The 24,877-nt window shown below is 38.5% G+C and overlaps 1 protein-coding gene across 4 annotated transcripts in view; it reads left to right on the forward strand.

The window, feature by feature from the left end:
* Positions 1 to 5,199: 5,199 nt before the first annotated feature.
* Positions 5,200 to 24,877, forward strand: part of CCDC68 (coiled-coil domain containing 68) — a 52,112-nt gene continuing 32,434 nt past the window's right edge. For 3 of the 4 annotated variants that reach the window (XR_009544394.1, XM_060170824.1, XM_060170826.1), the window contains exons 1-3: positions 5,200 to 5,276; positions 22,016 to 22,224; positions 23,356 to 23,442. Coding sequence is in view for 3 of the 4 variants with exons in the window: in XM_060170824.1 (XP_060026807.1) it covers positions 22,108 to 22,224; positions 23,356 to 23,442 (204 nt within the window). In the remaining variant the exon portion in view is untranslated. Of the gene's footprint in view, positions 5,277 to 10,905; positions 11,051 to 14,521; positions 14,602 to 22,015; positions 22,225 to 23,355; positions 23,443 to 24,877 lie in introns of those variants that run through there. The other variant, XM_060170825.1, reaches the window with a different exon arrangement.

Raw genomic sequence — 24,877 nt, forward strand, 5'->3', positions numbered from 1 at the left:
TTTGATTTTGTCAACATCAAATGCCTTCATTGCCATGTTTGCATTCCTTTCTCCATCCAACAAGTCCCAGAAAGCCCAGGAAGACTGTAGGTATGGGGTAGGAGGAAAACCTTAGAAAATCTGCCAACACCAGGCCCTCCTTAGGGCGGTATGGTGGGAGGACTGTGCGAAAGGGAGTGGAAAGAAGAGGAGGGTAAGCAGAGGCGTCACTAAAAAGGAGATGGGAGCATGCCTCCTTCATAATCTTGCCAAGCCTTCTTGATCTTATGCCTTTAAAAAATGAAATATTTAATAACAAAATCTAATTGATGTTTGAATTATAAAGTGATTTATGAGCACAGCTGTGGTTAGTAGAATCATGACCTCAAAAAACCGTCCACATCCTAATCTCAGGGACTTGTAAACATGTTATCTTACTTTGTAGGTGTGATTAAGTTAAGGATCTTAAAACGGGGAGATTATCCTAAAATACCCCATTGGGTCGAATGTAGGTGAAAGAGGGAGATTCAGACTGAGAGAAAGAGATGGGGCTGGTTTTGAAGATGGAGAAAGGGGCCACAAGCCAAGAAATGCAGGCAGCCTTTAGAAAAGGATGGAAAAGTCCAAGGAACAGATTGTCCCCAAGAACTTCCGGAAAGGAACACAGCCCTGTTGATACATTGATTTTAGCCCAGTGAGGACCATGTCAGACTTCTAATTTACAGAACTAGAAGATAATAAATTTTTTTTTTTTTTTCTGTACGCGGGCCTCTCACTGCTGTGGCCTCTCCCACTGCGGAGCACAGGCTCTGGACGCGCAGGCTCAGCGGCCATGGCTCACAGGCCCAGCTGCTCCGCGGCATGTGGAATCCTCCCAGACCGGTGCATGAACCCGTATCCCCTGCATCGGCAGGCCGACTCTCAACCACTGCGCCAACAGGGAACCCCAATATGTATTTTTTAAGCAATCAAGTGTGTGGTAATTTGTTACAGCAGCCAAAGAAACTGATACAATAACAAATGCAGCATATCAAGCATTTTATGGGAAGACCTAAGTGGGATGCCCCATGTAAGCTGGAAAGTTCAGGGAAGGTTTCCCTGTATGCAGCAAATAAATGGAGAAGGAATTTTCAGGGCAAAGAGGAGGGGAAAGGGCATTTTAGTGTGTGGGATCAGGATGTGTGTGGAAGAAACATGAGCAAAAAGGAACAAGGTGAGAAATGAGAGTGAGTTTGGATCACTACAAGCAATCTCACCTTGCTAGCAAGCAATATGGCAAGAGATGAAGCAGGAGGGATGGGGTGAGAGTGTGGAGAGGACTTCTCTGCCCTGGGGAGGGGCTTAGGCTTTAAACAGGGGGGACTAAGGAGGCAATGAAGTCTTTTAATGAATGGTGGTGTGTATGTGTGTATGTATGTGTACTGGGGGGCTGGAATGACATGGTAAAGATTTGCACTAAAAAATATATCTTACATAGAATATATCTTACATATAATGTATATACACATACATATATACACATATATGTGCACATATATGTGCACATATAATATATAGTATATACTATATACATTATATGTATATAATGTATACAATGTATACATTGTATATATTGTATATACTATATACATTATATATGTATATATACATATATACATATATGTATATCTACTATATATACATATATAGTATATATACGTATATATACTATATATGTATGTATAGTATATATGTATATATATGATATACATTGTATATATTGTATATACTATATACAATATATACAATATGTATATATTGTATATACTATATACATTATATTATATACTATATACATATAATGTATATACTATATACATTATATGTATATAATGTATACTATATATATGTGTAATTCTTCCTTTTAGCAAATAACTTCCAAACAGAAGTAAACAACAGTTATTTCAAGTATAAACCCCAGTGGCTGTGTCACAAGGCACAGGCTCTGAATGTGGGCACCTGATTTGCAGTCAGACCCTTCTTCCCACCTGGGCGACAACATGCACTGTGCTCCAGGAGGGGAGACTGCACGAGGCGCTTTCTTCTGCCCCTAAATCCCTCCTCTTTAGTGGTCCCCCTTCACAGGGGCATTGTCAGAGGATTTATTCAGTGAGGGTGCTGATGGTGGTTTGGGGATGCTTTAGTCCCCACACAATCTCCATCGGACCAACTCAAGCTATTCCAAAAAAATACATAATACTAATACTTTTATAAACATATGGGTAATCTTATAAAGCAGATAGGTTTGAAGCTACTCTGCTTGGAGTGAGTGTGGAGGCCATACTGTCTTCTGCTCAGCTTTCTCCCCCTGTCCACGGCACCCTCAGCAAGCCCCCAAGGATTCTTTGATCATCGTCAGTAAAGTACCACTCATTGCCCTCATTCATTCCACAGTTACTGTGCAACTACCATGTGTCTGGAGCAGCTTCAGGCAATGGAGGTACAAAAGTGAAAAAGACAAATTTCTCTCTCTCTCTCTCTCTCTCTCTTTCTCTTTCTCTCTCTCTTGTTAACTAATGTGCAGATGGTAACTAGTGTGATGGAGAAAAACAAATGTGGAAAGAAACTTAGAATTTTGGAGTTGGAGGAATGAACTCCAAATGGGTTAGAGCAGATAAAGTTTATCTTCAGATTCATTGATCTTAACAGGTACGCAGAGAACAAGGTCATCAGCTGAGCTTGCTGGAGAGGAGTTGTTGCTGGAAATCTGGAAGGAGAGGAGGAAACTTGAAACAGTCATGTAGGGGAATAGGAGAGAAACAGGTCTGGGGCTGTATCATATGATCACTGGGCAGCATTAAGGCCCATTTGAAGTTAATGATAATAAATTTAAAGTGAAGCCAGTTGACACCCCTTCCCCTCCCCCAAAAAAAGAAAAACAAATAATCTCAGGTAAGGTGTGAAGAAAAGAAGCTTCAGAATATTTGGCTATTTAAAATGATTTGTACATATTCTGTCATCAAAATAGCAACCAACTGCTATAGCCATAAAAGAAATCCGTAAACATCTATCCCTTCTTTCCCAATTTCCAACCTCTAAGACACACCACTGGCATTTTATATTTATGGGTGGTTCATAGATCCTCCTGAGCTGCATTATGTAGGTTGCCAATATTTTCTAATTCCACATTCTTGTTAATGAGTGGCTCCCCGTTGCCCTCCACACAAGATTTATTAAAATTACCCAGGGAATAGTACATTTACAGAACTATGAAATACAGTCACTGTTTCATACTGATTAGAATTGGTACTTTCAGTTGAAGTCTCCTCCCAGAAAAGTGCACAAAAATCTCACCTTCTCCTCCAATTTTGTCAATTTCTTCTGGGATATAGTGGGCCTTCAATACAAAATATTTTCCCTTAACAATTATTGTTTCTAGTAACTTTGTCAAAAATACATGAAAGACAGAAAATCACTTAGCTCTGTGATGCCAGGCACTGGGCCATCCATCCTGTGTTTAGCAGGCAAAACTTGGACCAATGGAGTAGATTTTGTTCTCCAAGGAGAGTTAAGGACAGGAAGAGAGGTGAGAGGCTCTCCAAAAGCAGGACAGCCTCAAATGCTGAGCCAGACGCAAGCTCAGAAGGAGGAAATGTGATGTTTATGGGACCAACTTGCAAATGCAAACATGAGTCAGCCAAAGCAACATAACAAAGGATCCTCAACAGCTGGATTTCTTTGATGTTTAAAGTAGTAATAAACATCCATGACTATCTTTGGAACATGATTTATCTCTACATACACATATATCTATTTAATAGAACCACAAGGATTAGTTAACCAAAACTTACCTAAGAACTATCAACTTTCACTTCCCTAATTGGGTCCCGATGCACAAGTTTATCTGTTGGGGAAAAAAAAATTTTTTTTTTACTTCCTATTACTGAAGTGGGAATCAGTAATTGTAGGGCTCCCAGGAAGACACTGAAAAACCCTCGGATTGGGGGGGATTTGGGCTGCAGTTCTCCAAATCTGTTACATGGGAGGGGGTAGAGCAAATCATTAGTAAGTTTTCTTGTCTCCTCAGGTCTAAAAGTTTATGAACTTTCAAAGGGATACAGGAGCCAACCTGAAAGAGTTCCAGCTAAAGCTGTAAAAATTTGAGCAACAAAATAAATAATGTAGTATTGAATTATAGCTCAAATTATAAACTAAATACGTATGAGTCCACACTGCTATAAATAAATGATTGAATAGATAAATATTTAAGAGGGAAGGAACACATCTACCTTACAGAATAATTCCAAACAATAAAGTAGATACTCCCCGCTCCAGGAGGTGGAGTTGCGTTTCCCCAACCCTCCTTTCTGGAGTGTGGGCTGAATTTGGCGGCACTCATCCAAAGAAAAAAGTATGGAAAGAGAAATAGCAACTGCTGGGCAGACACTACTTTAAGCGATTTAGGTCAACATCACCAGTAACAAGTCCTGTTGCTATCGTGTAGCCCCTGATAGGATGTGATAACGAGAAGGACATTTTACCTGTGTGGTCTTCCTCCCCCAAACCCATAACCACAGCCTAATCATGAGGAAAACATCAGAAAAAACCAAATGATAGATATCCACAAAATAGCTTAGCAGAATTTTTCAAAACACTCAAAGTTAAGAAAAACAAGGGAAGACCAAGAAACTGTCACAGACAAGAGGAGATTAAAGAGACATAACACTAAATGGAGCGTTGGGTCCTGAACGTGATCCTGGAACAGAAAGATCTTAGAGGAAAACTAGTGAAATCTACGCGAAGTCTAGTTTAGGCAATAGTAACGGATCAGTGTTCATTTCTTATTTTTGACAACTGTACCATGGTGATGTAAGATGTGAATATTAGGGGACACCGGCAGAGCGGGTTTAAGCAACTCTGTACTATCTCTGCAAGTTTTTGGAAATCTAAAATTACTCCAAAATAAAAAGGCTTATTATCAACAACAAAAGCAAAAATTTATGAACCTGGAGTGCAAACAGAACCTTTTTGAAAAAGCAGCAGCAACTATTCCCCTTTACATAACTCAGTTACTGAGGGGTGTGCAGTGCTGGGAACTCGGGTGTTGGGATGCAGAGAAGGCAGCCCGGGGCCGGGCGTGCGCGTCCGGGCGCCGCGGGGGCCCAGGCTCCTCCCCGGAGCCGCTGGGGCGCCGGACTCTGCCCTGGGCGCGCCCTGCGGGGCGGAGCCACCAAGCCCGGCCTGGCCGACCCGGCCCGAGGTCCAAGCAGAGCGGAAGAGCAGCGCCTGGACCCTGCGCTCGCTGAGCGCCCTCCAAGGTAGGCGAGCCCCTGCGATCTGCGGGCAGGTCAACCCTCCCGCCCCCCAGGTGAGTGGGTGTCCAGGTGCCCTTGGAGCTGCCCGCCCCCCACCAGCGCCGCCCAGTGTACCAAGGGCATTTTCCTGAAAACGGATCCTTGGTAAGGAGCATATTCTCCCTGTAAACCTCTTTTCTGGGCTCGGATTCCCTGGGCGAGAAGTTTGTGCTCCTCCAGGAACAGAGTTGCCTTCCCCGAGAAAGCTTACCCCCTCCATAGCCCTGTGCACACCTGATTATTTATTTAGATTGGTGTTACGCAGTCCCTTGGTCAGGGGTCCCCGCGATTCACAGGCGGTGGAGAAAGCCCTCTGGAGAACTTGCTGTCACCTGTGAACCCCTGCGTGGCAACTTTGACGGCTTACTGTGCCCGAAATTTTTAAGAGCATAAACAAATGAACGAGTGAAGGTGGTTGTCTTACCCTTCATTCATTCGTGCTGGCTTCTGTAGCTGTAGGTGTAGCGAAAAGAGAACAGCCTATTGGCTGACAGTTTTCTACTGTCATGGGATTTTAGAGCTGAAAGTTACTCAGCCCCAGGCAATTTTGCAAAGGGGCAGTGTCATCTTACGGAAAGAACAGTACAGGACAGTGCAAAACTGGATGATGATATGGCTGTAACTTTTCAACCTTCTTCGAAAGGGAAAATAAATTTTTATATATATATACACACACATATATATATACATATATATGTGTGTGTATATATATATATATATGAGCAGAAGAAGCCGTTAGCTCCAAATGTAGCTGAAGCTGTGTCTGTTTACCATTTTCACTATAGTTGTTTGATTTAAGAATCAAAACCTTTTTTACTTCTTGGTATATATAGACTAGATGAAGTGTCCAAAAGGGAATTACTTCTCATTTGCAATTGGGAAAAGATAATGTCTTTTTAACCTAATGCTATTAAATATTCAGTTCTGCAGAAGTCTGGCTTTTCAGAAATATGATCTGAGCTGGAGTTTCAGGTACCCTAGCACACACAATCGGTGCTGTTGTTTCTTCCTGCTGGGCTCTCCCCCCTCGCTCTCGCCCTACACTGATAATTTGAGAGTGAAGGGCCCTGACACAGAGGAATGTGCACCTAAGCAGAGGCTTCTCAACCACTTACAGAAAGAATGAAAATGGCTTACACTTCCTGTGACCTAGGCAAACTTCCCAAGGTTTTTACCTTTGTGATTTGCTAACTAAATTTAGTAACTAAACCTGCACTAACTAAAAAGAGATTTTTGAAATAAAGGCAGACACTATTTCAGTTGTATTATTCACCTTTATGATTCTGAGAATTTATGACAGGCATGTTATTTGTTAGCGTATTGATTTATAATGTGCTGGACAGTGGGCTTGAGTTGTAATCCCCAAATCTGGACAAAGCCGGAAGATCTAAGCTAGATTTGGCCAAAACTGAAAAGTGAGGTGTACATTTATTTGTTTAGAATAATGGCTGTAAAAGGGAACAACTGAAGGTTTCTGAAGGGAATGTCATTTAAAGTAGTGGCTTTGACTCTGCGAGGCATTTACATCAAAATTAAAAGGCCATTTATCAATAGAAAAGCATTTCAAAATGGCAACACGTTACTATCAATTTAATAGCATGTTTAAGTAAATTTGCATTTCACTAAGTGTGAAAACAGCCACCCACTGAATTTGGAAACCAAAAGCACGGTGTGTGTGTGTGTGTGTGTGTGTGTGTGTGTGTGTGTATGTGTGTGTGTATGTGTGTGTGTGTGTGTATGTGTGTGTGTGTATATATGTGTATGTGTGTGTGTGTGTGTGTGTGTGTGTACACTCGGTTTTAGAAAATATTTGGTGTGTCTGTGGATTTTCAGGCCTAGTCATATATTCACTGAGCAAATATTTATTGTGTAGGGCACTATGTTCTTTCTAGGAGACACAGGGGGATACAGCTTTGTGTAAATAAGACACATTCCTGTCCTCGTGGAATTTACACAACTTTGGACTCCTCCGGGACACCCCGAGGCCATAGATTAGGAATCACAGCAATCAGCATCCATCACTTTTTGACAGTGACCGAAACTAGAAACTAGATTAGTTTCAAATCACAGACTCTTTTACACTGATTGAAATAGATTAAAAAATTGTAAAGGAACTTATATGTTATTCAAGTCAGTTTTCTCTTCTGCTTAGGTTGGGAAAGAATTTAGGGATCCTGTGTTCTGGGTTTAATATTATGAAATATTGAGATCTTAAACCTGAAATAGCTAAATATCAATTTCATGCAAATTCAATGAAAACTAAACTTGTAGTAGCAGATGCAATCATTTAGGGGGTGAAAAATTCAAATCGAGAGAATCCTATCCATCAAGTTATTTTTTTTCCTGTAAATTAGAAAAACATGACTATAATTATTTTTTAACCTCAGAGGAAAAGAGTGACTTTATGTCAGGCATTCTTGCTTTTTTTTTTTTTCATTTTGCTATTTTTAAAAACAGCTCTATTGGAGGTATAATTTACATACCATAAAATACATCCAGGTGTCCAATTCAGTGATTTTTAGTAAATTTATGGAATTGTACAACCATTATCACAATCCAATTTTAGAATATTTTCATCATCCCCATCCTTCCCAAATCTCAAGGGCCTGTTTTCAGTCACTCACCATTCTCACCCCCAGCCCCAGGCAAGCACTCATCTACTTTCTGTTTCTTTAGATTTGACTTTTCTGGACACTTCGTACAATGAGATCATACAATATACGGTGTTTAACATCTGACTTCTTTCACCTAGAATAGTGTTTCCAAGGTGCATTCAGGCTGTGGCATGTGTCACTAGTGGTTCCTTTTTATTGCTAACTAATGTTCATCCCATTGGATGGCTATGCCACATTTTGCTTACCAGGTGATGGGCATTTCTGCAATCACATTGAAGGGGTAAGACAGATATTTTGGTCCAGCTTCCATGATAGCATAATTTGAAAATAACTGATAGGAGCCAAACTTGTATTTATATTTATGAAAAATATATTCTTGATATGGATTGCTGATATTTACTAAATGTCATAACTGTGATCTTCCTGTGATACTCCATGAAAGTAGTAAACTGTAAATCCTGTGCCAGTGGCAGGAAGCATCGGTCATTTCATATTCTAGGTTGGACTTAGAAGACGTTTAACTCTTTTTTTTTTTTTTTAAATGTGAGAATTTATTTTGCCTTTATTTTATTTTATTTTTTATTATTTTTTTTTTTTTGCGGTACGCGGGCCTCTCACTCTTGTGGCCTCTCCCGTTGCGGAGCACAGGCTCCGGATGCGCAGGCTCAGCGGCCATGGCTCACGGACCCAGCCGCTCCGTGGCATGTGGGATCTTCCCGGACCGGGGCACGAACCCGTGTCCCCTGCGTCGGCAGGCGGACTTTCAACCACTGCGCCACCAGGGAAGCCCTTGCCTTTATTTTTGATAGATAATTTTGTTGGATATAAAATTCTTAGTTGACATTTTTTTCCCTTCAGCACATGTAATGTCACTATCTCCTGACCTCCATTGTTTCTTTGAGAGGTCTGCCTTCAATTTTATTTTATTTTATTTTTTTAATTTTTAATTTTTTTTATTGGAGTATAGTTGCTTTACAATATTGTGTTACTTTCTACTGTACAGCAAAGTGAATCAGCTATACATATACATGTATCCCCTCTTTTTTGGGTTTCGTTCTCATTTAGGTCATCACAGAGCATTGAGTAGAGTTCCCTGTGCTATACAGTAGGTTCTCATTAGTTATCTATTTTATACATAGTATCAATAGTGTATATATGTCAATCCCAATCTCCCAGTTCATCCCACCACCCCCCTTCCCCTTGGTATCCATACTGTGTCTCTATTTCTGCTTTGTAAATGAGATCGTCTATACCAATTTTTTCAGATTCCACATCTATGCGTTAATATACAATTTTTGTTTTTCTCTTTCGGACTTACTTCACTTTGTATGACAGTCTCTAAGTCCACCCATGTCTCTACAAATGACCCAATTTCATTCCTTTCTATGGCTGAGTAATATTCCATTGTATATATCTACCACATCTTTATCCATTCCTCTGTTGATGGACATCTAGGTTGCTTCCATGTCCTGGCTATCGTAAATAGTGCTGCAATGAACATTGTGGTACATGACTCTTTTTGAATTATGGTTTTCTCTGGGTATATGCCCAGTAGTGAGGTTGCTGGGTCATATGGTGGTTCTATTTTTCGTTTTTTAAGGGATCTCCATACTGTTCTCCATAGTGGCTGTATCAACTTACGTTCCCACCAACAATGCATGAGGGTTCCCTTTTCTCTCCAGCATTTATTGTTTGTAGATTTTTTGATAGTGGCCACTCTGACCGGTGTGAGGTGATACCTCATTGTAGTTTTGATTTGCATTTCTCTAATAATTAGTGACGCTGAGCATCTTTTCATGTGTTTCTTACCCATCTGTATGGAAAGACGTTTAACTCTTGACGTTAACTTCCGTAGAGAGCCTATGTCTCCTTTGCTACGTTTTCTTCACAAATGATATGCATTTAAATTTGGGGGATTTTGATGAGTGTTTGGTCCAACAGTGACAACTGAACTACTCTTAAAGATATGAGCACTTCTTAATAACATATTTTAGTGGCACACTTAACATAAAGCATGAGTCATCTAGAGCCTTAAGCCAAAAAGTAGAAGGGAGTGCATCTGGATTTGCATGCTTTTCGTTTTATTATTCTGTAGTTTCTATGACTGTGCTAAAGGATGAACCTGATACAGCTGTTTGTTGATTTACCAAATCAGGCACTAGTTTGAGCTCTTAAAATCTAAAACAGAAGAAATGCCACTCCTTGTTCCTCCAGGACCTTTAGAGGAGCTAGACCAAAGTAATAAATTATTCCAGGTTCCTATTACGTGGTGGTGTTTCTTCTATGAGTAGTCTACAGAACAAATAAAATAAGAACTCTCTAACACTAAAAAAACATTGACTTTTGGTTATACGTCTCTTAGGAAGCCGGGACCTTGAACAGCAGTTCAGTCAGAGCTGTTTTTTTAATTAGCCCCATTCACCCTGCTTTGTGCTAACTCTTAAGACAAATGCATTTTTAGTGGGTTACGTTTGACAACTTATGCTCTAACATAGATTTCTCCAGTTGAGTGGAAGCTTCTGTAAAATGTTGGCAGATTCTGTGAAACTAAAGAGAAGACACTATGTCTCTGAATGCCTGTAAGTTACTGCTAAAATTGCAAGATCCTATGGGGAAAAAAAGAGCATTCAGATAACTTGAAGGTCTTTTTTATGGACAACTTGGAATGCAAGGATTTTAATTTTATGCTCCTAAAGTTTGAAAATAAGGTAGCCTAGGTTAAATAGTATAGTTTTCTGAAGCTGGATGTGCTCATTTGGAGCTCAGTTTGTCTGCTGGTAATATCAAAACAACTTGCTGAACTCGTGGCTCATAACACTAATGTTTTGCTGATCTGTGGTTAGATGAATTAAGTCTCTGTTGGCAACGTCTCTCTCTCTCTCTCTCTCTCTCTCAACTTGGTAAGAATTTAAAAATTTCTATAACAAATGTATTTTTCTAGTCTTACACTGACAATGTCATTCCAATTGTCTCTTGAGAGTCAAATGTCAATTACAGGAATCCATCTTCATCCTTCTCACCTTTTGGAAATTGGAGTGGACACGCTCCCCCTGTTGTGTCTGTTCACCAACAGCAAGAAGGGTCACTCAAGCACTGAGCTGTAAACTTCTTCTAGTTATTTTGGTGAGTTCACTCATGCATCACTAACGGTCACGTGATCTGGTATAAGAAACTTGGTTTCACCCAGAGCCAGGAGCTGCTTCTCAGCCTTGTATCTTTCTATTAGCCCCTGGACTTTGGTAGGATGCCGCACTGGGATCAGTCTAACCTCTTCCTGATATAGGAGGATGGGCAGAGGGGGCAGTGAAGCACAGAGTCCAGGCTGCTTCAGGGGGTGGTCAGCCTTAATAGACTTTGTAGTCACTGCCTCAATGGTCTATGTGTTTATGCTCTACTGTGAAGAATGAAAACATGCATCTAGACGATGATCAGAAAAGGAATGGGTAGATGAAATAAGGAGTTCTAGGTTCATGAATTAGATTTAAATCTTCTTGTTGCAAATATCCTTGAATACGTCTTATATATTTTTATATATTTCCTCCTACTTTTCCACATTAGTAAATAATAATCATGATTAACTTTCTTAAGATGTTTAAGATTTCCCTTGTTTTTGTCACAATATTGAATGTCATACTTCATGGACTATTCTTCTAGGGGCAACGGCACTAACTACCTGTCAGCAAATCAGTTACTTGCTTTTTAACAATTCTGATTCTGTCACTATTTTTTTTTTTTTTTGTCATTTACACTTCTGGAGGGGTTAACAATTTGAATTAAGGAAAACAAATTCAGCTAATTGTGCCTTCCAGTTAGTTCTGGTATAATCAGTGAAGTTCCTTGGATTTTGAAATCACCATTGCACTTTGCATTTTCTAGGGTACTGTTGAATTACGGTTTAAAAAATAAAAGCGTATAAATCCATCTTTTTTAGTGTAGAGTTCTGTAAGTTTTGACGAATGGTTACAATCATGGAACCTACATCACCATCAAGATTGAGAACAGTTCCATCACCACTCTCCAACCCCCCAAAATATTCCCCAGTGTCTCCTTTGTAGTCAATCCCTCCCCCACTCTTAATCCCCAGTTCAGTTTTCTGGCCCTATAGTTTCAGATTTTCTAGAATGTCATATAAATGGGAGTATGGAATATGCATCCTTTTGGATTTGGCTGTTTTCAGTCAGCATAAGGCATTTGAGATTCATCTCTATCGCTGTGGGTATCAGTAGGTCATTCTTTTGTGTTGATGAGTAGGATTCACCTGTTGATGAATATTTGAATTTTTTCCAGTGTTTGGCAATTATAAACATTTGTGTTTTACGGAACATAAAAATCCCCTAGGAGAGAGGTTGCTGGGTTGTACCGTCTGTGCTTAATTTTATAGGAAACTGCTTAAGTGCTGCTGTCCTGCGTGGCTGCACATTTTGCTTTCCCACCAGCAACATACAGGAGTTTCGGCTACTCTCCATCCTCACCCACACGTTGTATCATCTGTTTTTCCCTCCTTCGCTGGATGATTTTTAAAGTGACGTAGATGATGTTGAAGCTCAGATATCCCAAGACCAGCTTAGGAAGCTACAGATATTTTGTAAATGCCTGAGCCTTTTGCTCTTAAAATATTTAATAAAGCCACAAAAATTTTCCAAAAGGGCACCTTCCTTATAAATGTTACAGATGACTGAGATATATGTCAGTGACAACTGCTTCTCATGTTTTTTTCACTGACGAGTCATAAGTGGCTTTTAAGTTGATTGTTAACTGAGAAGGTCAAAGCAAGAGGAGTAATTGACTGATGGGGATGGGGGGATGAGAAGAGGGGGGACAACTGGGCTTAGGTGTTGACACTTTCAAATGATGCCCTGTAAGTAAATGTCTACAATAAGTTGTGAACATAAAGATAATTACTTAATATTCTCTGAATTTGTATTATGGTCAGATATGCCATAAGCACTTTTGATGCTGTATCCCATTTAGTTGTCATATAACTCTATAAGGAAGTTAACATTTTCATCTGGATTTTTCAGTTGAGGAAACTAAAGCCTAAGGGAGTTTAAAAACTTTTCCAAGGAGGAGTTTGGGATTAACAGATACACACTACTATATATAAAATAAATAATCAACAAGGACCTACTGTACAGCACAAGGAATGCTACTCAATACTCTGTCAGAACCTGTATGGGAAAAAAATCTGAAAAAGGATAGATCTATATGCATAACTGAATCACTTTGCTGTACATCTGAAACTAACACAACATTGGAAATCAACTATACTCCAATATAAAATAAACATTAAATATAAAAAAAGATGAAAAAAAAGAACAGACATATACCGAAATAGATTAGAAGAGAATCCAGAAATTTACCCCCCAAAAACAGTTGATTTTTGATAAAGATAAAATTTAATTCAATATGTAAAAATTAATAATTTCAATAAATGGTGATAAAGGAATTGAAAAAAAAAACTTTTCCAAGGCTGCTCAGCTAGTGGGGAAGTAAAATAGTCTTGTGGGCAGTACCGAGTTCGAAGCCCTCATCTTTAAGCCATGGAGTCACACTGCCTCTGTTTGTGGAATAAATCTATTGCGACAACATCTGCTTAGGCTCCTGAAGGACACACCTGGGGGCTCATGGCAGGAGTCACTTGACTGTTACTTAGTCATTTACTTTGGAAAACCCCCGTTACTAAATGAGCTTGGACCCAAGAAACTAGGCTTGGAAGTCCATTCAGAATGCAGCAGGAGACAAAGTGGAAATTTGGAAAGAGCTCAAGCCCTGTGAGTTGGGGTCCATGACCATCATTAACGAGCTGTCTTTGCTTGACCTTGGGGAGCTCATTCTCTCATCTGTAAAATGGGGACAATAACACTTAACCGCGTCAGGTGTTCATGAGGATTATTAAAGGCAGCATACCCCAGCCCGCATGTGGTGGGCTGTCATCAGATCCCGGTCCCCTCGCTCTTCCCCAAATGGGAAGGGATTCATGTGATTTGCACCACTCTGCAGTTGAGCTGCTATACTGGTCATTGGGCGAAACCTTCAGCTGTTTTTCAAAGTTTCAAATTATACCAGTGAACTATGAAGATAGATTTTCTCATTACAAAGACACTTGGATTTGGGGGTCAGTCTATCTGGGTTCAGGTGATAAGATTAACTTATGATCTTGAAAAACATGTCACTTTTCTGTGACTTGGTTGCCTTATACCTATGTCTATATTATACATATAGACAGATATAGATATATAGGTAATAATTATAGCACAGTGTGTTGGGATGATTAATTCTGACAATATATGGAAAATAATTTTTGGTAAATGGCACAGTGCTTTGTCAATAGTATATATTTTACATTGTGTTTGTACTAGGATTTCAATCCTTTTTTCCCCCCAAACTAAATAGCTTTCATTTCATATCTAAGAGCTTGCTATAGCACTGGCTATGATATAAATATATTTGTATATACAAATGAGTAGCATTTAGAAATGAATAAAAATTAATGCTACTTTAAAAATCTTAGATTATTTCTTGCAAACAGCATTGCAGTTACTTGGGCTCCGTGTTAACATGCATGTCTTTTGATGTACTGTACATCATTTTCAGGTAAACTGCACAGTCACCTGAGATTTAGCCAGCTGACACTGGATGTCACCATTGTGCCGTGTAATGTCGCTGCAGAACAGGTGTGCTATTCAGCATTCAGTACATGACCAGTCTCTTCAAGTGTCTGGAGGTATATTAGCTTTTCTCCCCATCACATAACCCAATTATTGTAAATTACTCTTTCAGTTTCTAATATCAAAGCTCTCTATCATAGTGACCAAGAATGATGAGACAATTGTCAATATTGTTAGCTCAGAACTGAGGAGGTGAAAACTCAGAAACTGTGCGAAAACAGGGCTCTCGGTCACTAAGCAGAGTCACTGACTCTGGCTAACCTAAGTAGGAAAGGAATTTACTGGAAGTAAATTCATCTTCCAGAATCGATGGGAAAACTAGGTATGGAAATGGGAGAATCCAGTCCCGGTACCTCAGCAAAGATCAGCCTGTAACAAGAGGGGGATAGACTTCTTCTGGCATTGCCACTGGTCACTAGATACCACGCTGGTGTCCCTGCTGCTGGACACAACGCACTCTCTGTGCCAGACTCCTTCCTGCCCAGAATAATGACGGGATTTTCACTGCCTCCAGCTTATCAAGCCTGAGGGACAATCCTTTGCTGGCCTTTCCAGGAGGGAGCGCTCAGTTGGCTGAGTCTAGGAGTTGTTCCTGTGCTCCAGCCCCAGGGAGTGAAGGAGAAGTAAGGGATCTTTCCTGAAAAGACTCCTGCAGATGGTGACCCTACATACCTGGGAGGGAGATTCAAGCCAGGCGTCCACCACGGTGCTTTTCAATCAGTACCCGCAGAAGTGAGTTGAGAATGCTGCTGTGTGGTCAGCTGCCCTGTGGTCAGCTGCCCTTCGCTACTCCTTCCATGGACCTGGACTCAGTTGCATGTGCCCTGTGGCACCTGACAGCATCCCAGACTTTGCTGTCCCTGTCTTTCCTTCAACCCTGAGGGAGCCTTACCAGCCAGGGCTAGACCTATTTTAAGTGGCCAAGGAGAAAACTCCTTAGGTAAATTGAAAGTCTTAACAAGTTCGGTCTATTAAAAGAAAAATTCCTGCCCATTAAAAGAAAAAAAAAAAAAAGGTAGGCCACACTGCCTACCTTGTTCTTAGAATATGACTTCAAGCAAGTTCCAGCCTCAGCTCTTGCTCTGCCCTTTGCCTGGAATCCTCTTCTCCCAGATGGCCACACGGCTTCACCTCCTTCATTCACGTCTTTTGCTTAAATGCCACCTCTTCAGATCGACCTTCTCTCAGCACCCATCCAAAACAGCGCCGCTTTTTATTCTGTTACCCTGCCTCCGCTTTTCTTCATGACACCACCTCTGATTATGTTCCCTATATATTTATTGTTTTGTTTCATGTCTGTTTCCCCCCTGTACTGAAAGTCCCGTGAAAGTGGGGTCTCTGACTCATTTCTATAGCCACAGCTCCTAACACAGCTGTATTCAATAAATGTTTAATACATGAATGAATGAATCAAGGGTTAAATAAAGGAAGGGAACTCCTTTGTTAAAATCTCTAGACTATAAGTACCACAAACTGAAGGGCTTAAACGTAGTACTTTCTTGTCTCAAAGTTCAGGAGGCTGAAAGTTCAAGATCAAGGTGTCAGTAGGGTTGGTTCCTTCTGAAAACTATAAGGAAGAATTTGTTCCAGGCTCTCCTTCACCTTCTGGTGGTTTCCTGGAAATTTCTGGCATTCCTTGGTGTGTAGAATCATCACCTTGATCTCTGCCTTCAACTTTACATGGAGTTTTCCTTGTGTGCAAATTTTCCCTATTTATAAAGACATCAGTCATATTGGATTAGGGTCCCCCATACTCCAGTGTAACCTCATCTTAACTAATTACGTCTGCAACAACCCTGTTTCTATATAAGGTCACATTCTGAGGTACTGGGGGTTAGGGCTTCAACATGTGAATGGAAGGGGAGACAAAATTCAACCCACAACAGGCGCCTTCTTTGTGTTTATTGTATAATGGTTGAGCCATGCTTAGGTCATTAATCAGAAAAGTAGGTTTGGTTACATAATCCTGGGTGCCCAGTGCTGTGCTGGTTTACCACATGGATAATAATTCACAATAATGTGTATGAATTGCTTTGTAAATGGTAAACTATTCATTGGATGTTAGTATAATCAGCTGGGGATGTTGACAAATTATTGACGCATTATCAAGAAAGAATCAATACTATGGATTTGCTAGTCTTAAAATACCCCCAAATGGATTTTCCTTTACAGCCCAGCTCGCTCTGCAGACTGTTTAAAGTATTACCGGACTTTTTTCTACCAGTCAGACTGCTTGTCAGCAGTAATTGTGGATAATGGCTTTATGTTTTATTTACTTATTTGACAAACATGTACTAATCATTTATTATGTGCTAAGCACTATTATAAGTGCTTGACAAATGTTAACTCACAACCACATGTTTATTATTTATATTATTATTATTAATAATAATATTATCTGAATTTTACCGATAAAGAAACTGAGGCACAGAGAAGTTAAGGAATTGCTTAAGGTCACACAGCTACTGAGTGGCAGAGTCAGGCCATGAAACTAGGCAGTCTGCCTCCAAACCTTTTAGCTGTAGAACATTCTTTGTTCACAGAAAGTCTCGTGGAAAAATTCAGTGTGTGACAGAACAAAGCAGAGCTGCTTTGGTTCAAGTCCAGACGGCAAAGCCCTGTCTGGGCAGTGCCTCTCCTTCCCTGGGGAGCCCTGTTTGAAAAGGCCTGATCTAGGAAATAATACCTCTTGGCTTGATGCCACTTGTAAGCTGTCTTCAATCCACTCTAGCATAAAACAAATAAAATTCTTTTCTCACTTTAATTAACTGATTGTGTTTTATTTTGAAAATTTTATCTGCTTAAACTACTTCTGGCAGAAATAAATGTTAAGATAGATTTTCCCCCGGACGGTAACGCCATATGGCAATTTGGACTTTCCTGGCTTAAGTTCCCCTTTGGTTTCTTTATACAAATGAAGGACTGTGATCGTGAAAGTTTCCTGAACCAAAAGAGAAATGGGATTTGATTTCCTATAAATAGAGTTGCATATAAACTTTGCAATCAGATAGGCATGATCTACCCTCTCTGTTACGGACTGCTTATTTTCTGTGGTTATTCATAATATGAAATAATCGGAGCAAGAATTTTAAGAGTTACTGTCCATTGAGTGCCTTCTGCAACCAGGGATTTAAAAAACTCTTCATTTTTTACAACTCTAGGTGTTATCACCCCTATTTTACAGATATGTACGTCGGGGCTCAGGTTTTATGTAACTTGTTTAAGTTGGCCCAACCAGTGAGGGGAGGAGGGAGGATGTTTTGAGAAATATCATTGGTTAAGGAGCAGAATTTTTTTTTTAATTGAAGTATAGTTAATTTACAATGTTGTGTTAGTTTCAAGTGTACAGAAAAGTGATTCAGTAATACATATAGATATAGATATTCTTTTTCAGATTCTTTTCTGAAAAGAAAAGGTTATTGCAAGATATTGAGTGTAGTTCCTTGCAAGATATAGGTTATTGCAAGATGTTGAGTGTAGTTCCCCCCTGGGCTATACAGTAGGTCCTTGTTGTTTATCTATTTTATATACAGTAGTGTGTATATGTTAATCCCAAACTCCTAATTTATCTCCCCCTACTCTTACCACTATCCCCTAACCATAAGTTTGTTTTCTATGTCTGTGAGTCTATTTCTGTTCCATAAATAGGTTCATTTGTGGAGCAGAATTTTTTGATATTAAGAATAAAAGTCACATAAGAGAATATATTTTAGGATGTATAATGTGAGGCCTGATGCAATTTTCAAATTATGAAAGACTGAGAATGCAGTGGAATCCATTCTAAAGAGTGATTAATTCCTGTGATGAAATGCCCCTTATCATTCGGTAATGTACACAATTATATAACACACTAAAAAGAAAAGAGATGGTGAATCAAACAAATGCGACTATAGATCAAGGGCGATTGGATTGAAGAACAAGAAAACAACGCAGACCAAGTCAATTGCTTTGCTTGCCTCTATTTTCCCCCTGCTTTTGCTCCCACCTGCTGCCATACTCTACCTCAGGGGAGGGCAAACTTTTTCTGTAAAGGACCTGTTAGATAGAAAATATTTTAGACATTGCTTGCCATGTATTTTCTGTGTTGAATCTACTCAACTGAGCCGTTACAGTGCAAAAGCAGCATAAACAATACGTAAGTGCACGGCCATGGTTATTTTAGAGTAAAACTTCATCTGTGAACACTAAATTTGAACTTCATATAATTTTCATGTGTCCTGAAATGTTATTCTTCTTTTGATTTTTTTTTTTTTTGAACCATTAAAAGATGTAAGAACCATTCATAAGCTGTCCTAACAGGCTGGGCTCCCCACCGTGGTTTGATGACCACCACTCCAGCCTGACCACTCCTCTCTCATTTCCAAACACATCATTTCTTGTCTCTGTGGGCATTTCTTTTACTTCCAGCATTTAAATGTTGTTTTGGACTAAGAACTTAATCCCGGAAGAGACTTCAGAGGACCAAGTAACAGAAGTAGTTCTGCTCACATTCTGCAAAAAACAGACATGCAGAGCTGCTATGGCCAAATCAAGTTCCCCTGAAACAAACAGAAGCCACGGTGGCTGTCTAAGAGGATTTAACATAAAATGGAAAATTCTTGGCATACTCTGTCAATTTCATTGAAGATTAAAGGATAAATGCAGGACTTTGAGTCATCCCCAGAAGCTATTTAGTTTCAAAGTGATGCTAGCAAATATGAAAATTCTTTGTGTGTTTTAACAGCATAGGTCATTACTAAATTTTAATTTTTTTCCCACTAGGGAATCTGACCTTAATGTGATAGAAACACTTTTGATCTTGGTGTCCAAAAGACGAAGGTTTGAGTTTCAGCTCTGTTAGTTTTACTGTGATCTTGGGTAAATGAATAGCACCTACTAGATTCTTGGCTTCCTTATCAGTAAAATGAGATTAATAATCCTACCTTACAGGACTTTTATTTTATCTTATTTTTTTAGTCCTTTACTATTTATTATGAAAATTTCAAAGAGAAACAAAATGGTAGAGCACTGTAGGGATCCCATGTGCCCTCACCCAGCTTCTACAATTCCACGCATTTTATCAAACTTCTTTCATTTTTACCTCACCCCATTTTTTCCTCTCTTTAAATACTAGAGTAAAATACTCTCTTTAACATTTCAAATGTAATATTATCTCACCTGCAAATATTTCAGTATGTATAACTAACAGAGAAGATCTTTCTAAGGAATATCAATTCCATTATCACACCTAAAATTACAATAATTACAAGTAATGCTTTGCAAAATTGCAATAATTCTTTAACATCATCTGTTATCCAGTCAGTGGTAAAATTCCCCTACTTGTTTCAAAAATGTCTTTATATAGCTGGTTTATTTGAATCAGGAGCCAAAGAAAATTCATATATTGCATTTGGTCATATGTTTCTTAAGTCTCATAATTTCTGGCAACTTCTCTTCTCTTCTCCCCATCTTTCTTCCTATAATTAATTTGTGGGAAGAATAATTATTTGCCCTGTAAAATTTTACATAAGCTGGATTTGGCTGTTTGCAACCTTCACCTTTGTAGAGTCATTGAACAGTTTCCTCTTTCTCAGATGTTTACCGTCAGTAGATAGAGGGGCTGCATACTTCATAGGTGATGCTTTCTACTTGTGCTTGTACCACATCTAGAGAGCATAGCGTCTGGTTGTCTCTTTTTTAGTTTTCTGTTAAGGTTGATTAGTGGGGTCCCTCGAGTTGATGCATTCTTCATCAAGCTCTCACCTAATGTTTTTAGAGCTGGTTGATGACTGTGGCTTAGATCCATTACTTCACAAGGGGTTGCAAAATGTAGGTTTTCTAATTCTATCAGTCCTTTTGGGTTTATTAGCAGAAATTCTGTAGCAAAATTTTCCTAATCAACTGTTTGGTTACCAAGAAATACATGGTAAATTCATATCATAAAGGCAAGACCAATGCTTGTTGGTGTCCCCCTCACCCCTTTTTCTGGGCTAATTTTTAGTATAATCGTGGCCTGTCTCCATTGAGTTTGAGGATTGCTGTTGGTGGTGGTGGTTTTTCTCTTGTCAACATAATTTCAGGAATTAAAAAAGTTTTGATATGTTTTAATCCATCACAGTCATTCCTCTTCAGGTCGGTTTTTGTGTCTTATTCAAGTAGTATTTGGTTACTTTTTTGCTTTCTGGTATGACAAGATATCTCAGGCTCACCTTATATACTTCTTACTCCAGATCTAAATCACTCAAGAAGCCCTGGTTGCATTTTAGTAGAAAATAGTGTACTGAGACCATAGTCTGGGCACTGGGAGTGTTAATTGCTTCTGTTTCTAGATTTTCAGTGGATAGACTTGGAATATACATTTTTAAAGGAAAATAAATCATTATTTTCTACTCATGGTTCCAGTTTGGATTGTAAGGTACTTACGTAACATTTTTGGTTCTGATTTGGATTTCTTCTTCTCTTATGCTAAAAATCTTGGTTCTTAAGACATTAAGACAATGACTTCTTGACTTTATTCTACATCATGCATTTATGTGAGTGAGTCATGTGAATGTGTGCACACACATATAATAGTTTCAGAATAGCAATACCAATATTTCCACCAAAAGTATTATTAGTGAATATGGTTTAAGATTGTTTGGGGATTCTTTTTGTTCTTAGGACATATCACATCTGGGAAAAATAGTCCCTGGTGCATGTTTTAAAGTCACTTCAAGTAATTCATGAGGATATGCCACCAAGTTTGTACGCAGATATATTCATTTGTTTTATTAGTTTTTTATTTTTGAGGATTTTCTTTTTTCTTTTTAACTTAGTTTTATTTTATAATTAGGTAAAATAATTACATTTTTCAGTGTCAAAACTGTAAATTACAGATTTTCCCCTTCTATCCTACTCTCTCTTCTTAGAGAAATTATATGTATCCTTTTCTGCACCATGCTTTTTCACTGAATAAATATATCCTAGAGAAAACTCTATAGAAGTAGGTAGTTCATTCAGTCAGTCCTCTTTTTGTGGGCATTTGGGCTTTTCCAAATCTTTTACTATTACAAATAGTTCTTGAGTAAATGGCCTTTACAGGCTACTGAGAGTTAAATAAAATGCAGTACATCAGAGGTCTCTGTAAAGTATAAAGTGATATACATACATGTATATAAGTTTTATATATATATATATGATTTTGTTATATTATTAGCCCCACAGACATTTATTAAGCACTTATGAATATGAATAAGGCATAGTCTCTACTCTTGAGGTTTTATAGTCTAATTGATACTGAATGAAAAGAAAATTTCCCCATTTTTCATTCTCAGTTTAATTTTTAAGTTTCTAATCAATGACTGTTTCAACTGGTGTTGTTTTAATATTAAATTAATTCCTGAATTTTGGATATATACAGATTTCCATAATTTATAATATTTTTTACTATATTTGATTACAGTGCTAATACAGAACTCCTTTCAGTTTACAAACCACATAATTATCACATCAAGGAGGTTAGTTTTGTCCAACTGATTTGGGCTGGGCTTCACAATGACAGCAGTAACAGTGACCACGACAGTTCCCCTGAAGGGGAAGATAGAAGATAATTCTGCCTCGTATGAGTCCACATCAGCTCACATTATTGAAGAAACCGAATATGTGAAAAAGGTATGTGGGCACTGGAAATCATGTTACCATGGTATGATTTTTTACAATAAAGTCTGATATGAATTAGTGGGCTTTGTTTCTCCCTCCCTAGAACATGTGAGGAAGAACAAACCTAGCTTGGCAAAGGACAACCTTGATAGCTGAAATTTAAACACATGCGTTGTCATTTCTCTTGAGGGTATGAACCTCTGTTCCTACACTTGGACTAAAACTGAATAAAGGGCCAGGAGGGTTCAGAACACCTATCAGCACTTAATTTGTCCCACACTATTCACCACTGCATCCTACTGTTTTACATCATTTCTCAGTTCTTTCATAAGTATTGATACTTTGTTGCCAAGTAGATATTTATGATGCCTGCCGAGTTTCTGTCTCTCCTTACCTTGTTCCTTCTCAAGCAGTTCAGAGCCACTATCGCCAATGACTTGTACATGTTGGCATGTTACTTCATTAAAAATGTGAAATCTTATGAGAATCCAATGATAATGTCTGACAAAGGTATATATTCTCATGAACTACTTTTTAGAACAGATGGAAAAATTTGGACATAGCTAGTTTGTGACTTAGAGCAATTAATTTATCTTTGAGTGTCTTGCAATTCCATGGGTCACCAAGACACGGGGCTTGTATTTCATGCATAAATTTGTATGATCTCCTCTGAGTAATTATTCTCTAGTAATTATTAAATAGTAGTTATTCTCTAGTAATTACTAGAGAGTAATTATTTTGCAGTAATTATTGGATAGTAATTATTTTGTAGTGATTACCAAATAGTAATTGTTTTATAGTAATTACCAAATAGCAAATTAGTACTAAATTACTATATAGAAAAAAACAGAACTAACTAGTATTAAATACTAATTACTAAATTGTAATTATTTTGTGGTATAATATTCATTTGGGTTATATTTTAGGTTTGCCTAAGAAACAGTTGTAAAGACCAAATGCTCATTTTCTGCAATCTAAACAATATTAGCCTAAATGCAAGTTAGGTCAATGGCAGTCATTTAAATCTGAGATTGACACAGATGTGATACTTCCTAGATAAATTTGGTACCCTGTAACTGGTATAGAAAAAAAAAGTATTTGGTGTTAAATGCCTTTGAAAAAAATATTTTTCTTTTCTTTTAGATTCGAACTACTCTGGAAAAGATCCGAAATCAAATATTTAAAGATGAAGTAAGACATAATAGTACAAATCACAAACAAGATGCAAAGGTAATGAATTCATCAAAATGTACCACTTTTATTCCTTCAGTAAATGAACGTAAAGCCATATAGACTTCCTTTAAATAACTTTTTGATATTATTAAATTATTCTTTGAATGATGAGTATTAAATATTTTGTTGGTATCTAAAGATGTTAATGGGCATATGTATATTTAACTACAGATGTCATTAGTAGGATCAGATTGGAATGGCCAGGTCTTACTTGAATATTTTAAACTTGGCTTACTTATCTAAATTGTATGGGAAGATATTGGCTCAGCTGGGATACATACAGGTTCACCTGGGCCACACCAATGGACACCCAGTTGAAGCCATTACGCTGCGTGATCAGTCAATAAGCTTAAATGCACCCCCTCCCCTGTGACCAGCCTTTTATTCTTAAGGTCAAATGATGTGCACTTAGCCTTGTCTGGATTATGCCAGCTTAGACCTCACCTGAGCCACATGCACCTCATCAATGTCAGTGTTATCCACTCTGCAGGATGGCCACAGAGAACACTAGAACATAGCGTAAGATGTATAAACAGAGTCTTCTTTATCATCCTCAGCTCCTAAACTAACACAACTCGCTCCAATTATTTTCTTAAGTGCTCTGAAACTGAAAAAAAGATTAATGTTTGTGAATGATAGGAAAGATCAAACATTCAGTTCTGACTATGTTGAGTTGCCTATCAGAGTGGAGGTTTCTGATGGAAGTTGGATATCTGATTCTAGAGTTGAGGGTAGAAGTCTGGTATAGAAGGTCCAGGCTATGGGGTAGAGATTTTGGGAGTAAGGATGGTATTTAAAGTTCTGAAACTGGAGGAGATCACCGAACATATCAGTGTGGATAGAAAGGAGAGAAAAGCTAAGCATCTAGTCCTGAGATTTAGGATATTTAGATGTTGGGAAGAAGAAGAATCCATCACAGGAGGCTGAGAAGTGAGGCTAGTGAATTAGGGGGATAAACAGGAGAGAATGGAGCTACTGAAGACAAGGAAAAAAATGGGTTTTAGAAAGTGAAGAGGGACTGCTGTGTCAAATGGTGTCCGTGGGTTAAGTAAATTGAGGGCTAGTTATCGACCATTGGCTATAAAAATGGGGAGGTTGTTGGACATCTTAATAGGAATAGCTTCCTGGGAATACAGATGAATTGTGTTGCCAGTATGTCTGCCTCGGCCATCTCAAACCACAGAAGGTCAGCAGACAAGTTAGATTTAAAAAAAACAAACAACTGGCTTTGTGGATATCATTTATCTTCTTAAAAGGTCTTAATAGTATATTTTAAACTGTAGGGAATATAAAAGGCATGAAAGATGCACTTCTACCTTCCTTTTAATATAAGAATCTATTCAAATTTGAGCAAATAGGCCAGCTGCGTTTCATCTGGAAATTCCCATTGATATTTGAGATTCAAAAGATTTATTTGTGTTGATCTGAATCT

This window comes from Lagenorhynchus albirostris, chromosome 14 (assembly GCF_949774975.1).
Source record: "Lagenorhynchus albirostris chromosome 14, mLagAlb1.1, whole genome shotgun sequence".
Taxonomy (NCBI): Eukaryota; Metazoa; Chordata; class Mammalia; order Artiodactyla; family Delphinidae; genus Lagenorhynchus; species Lagenorhynchus albirostris.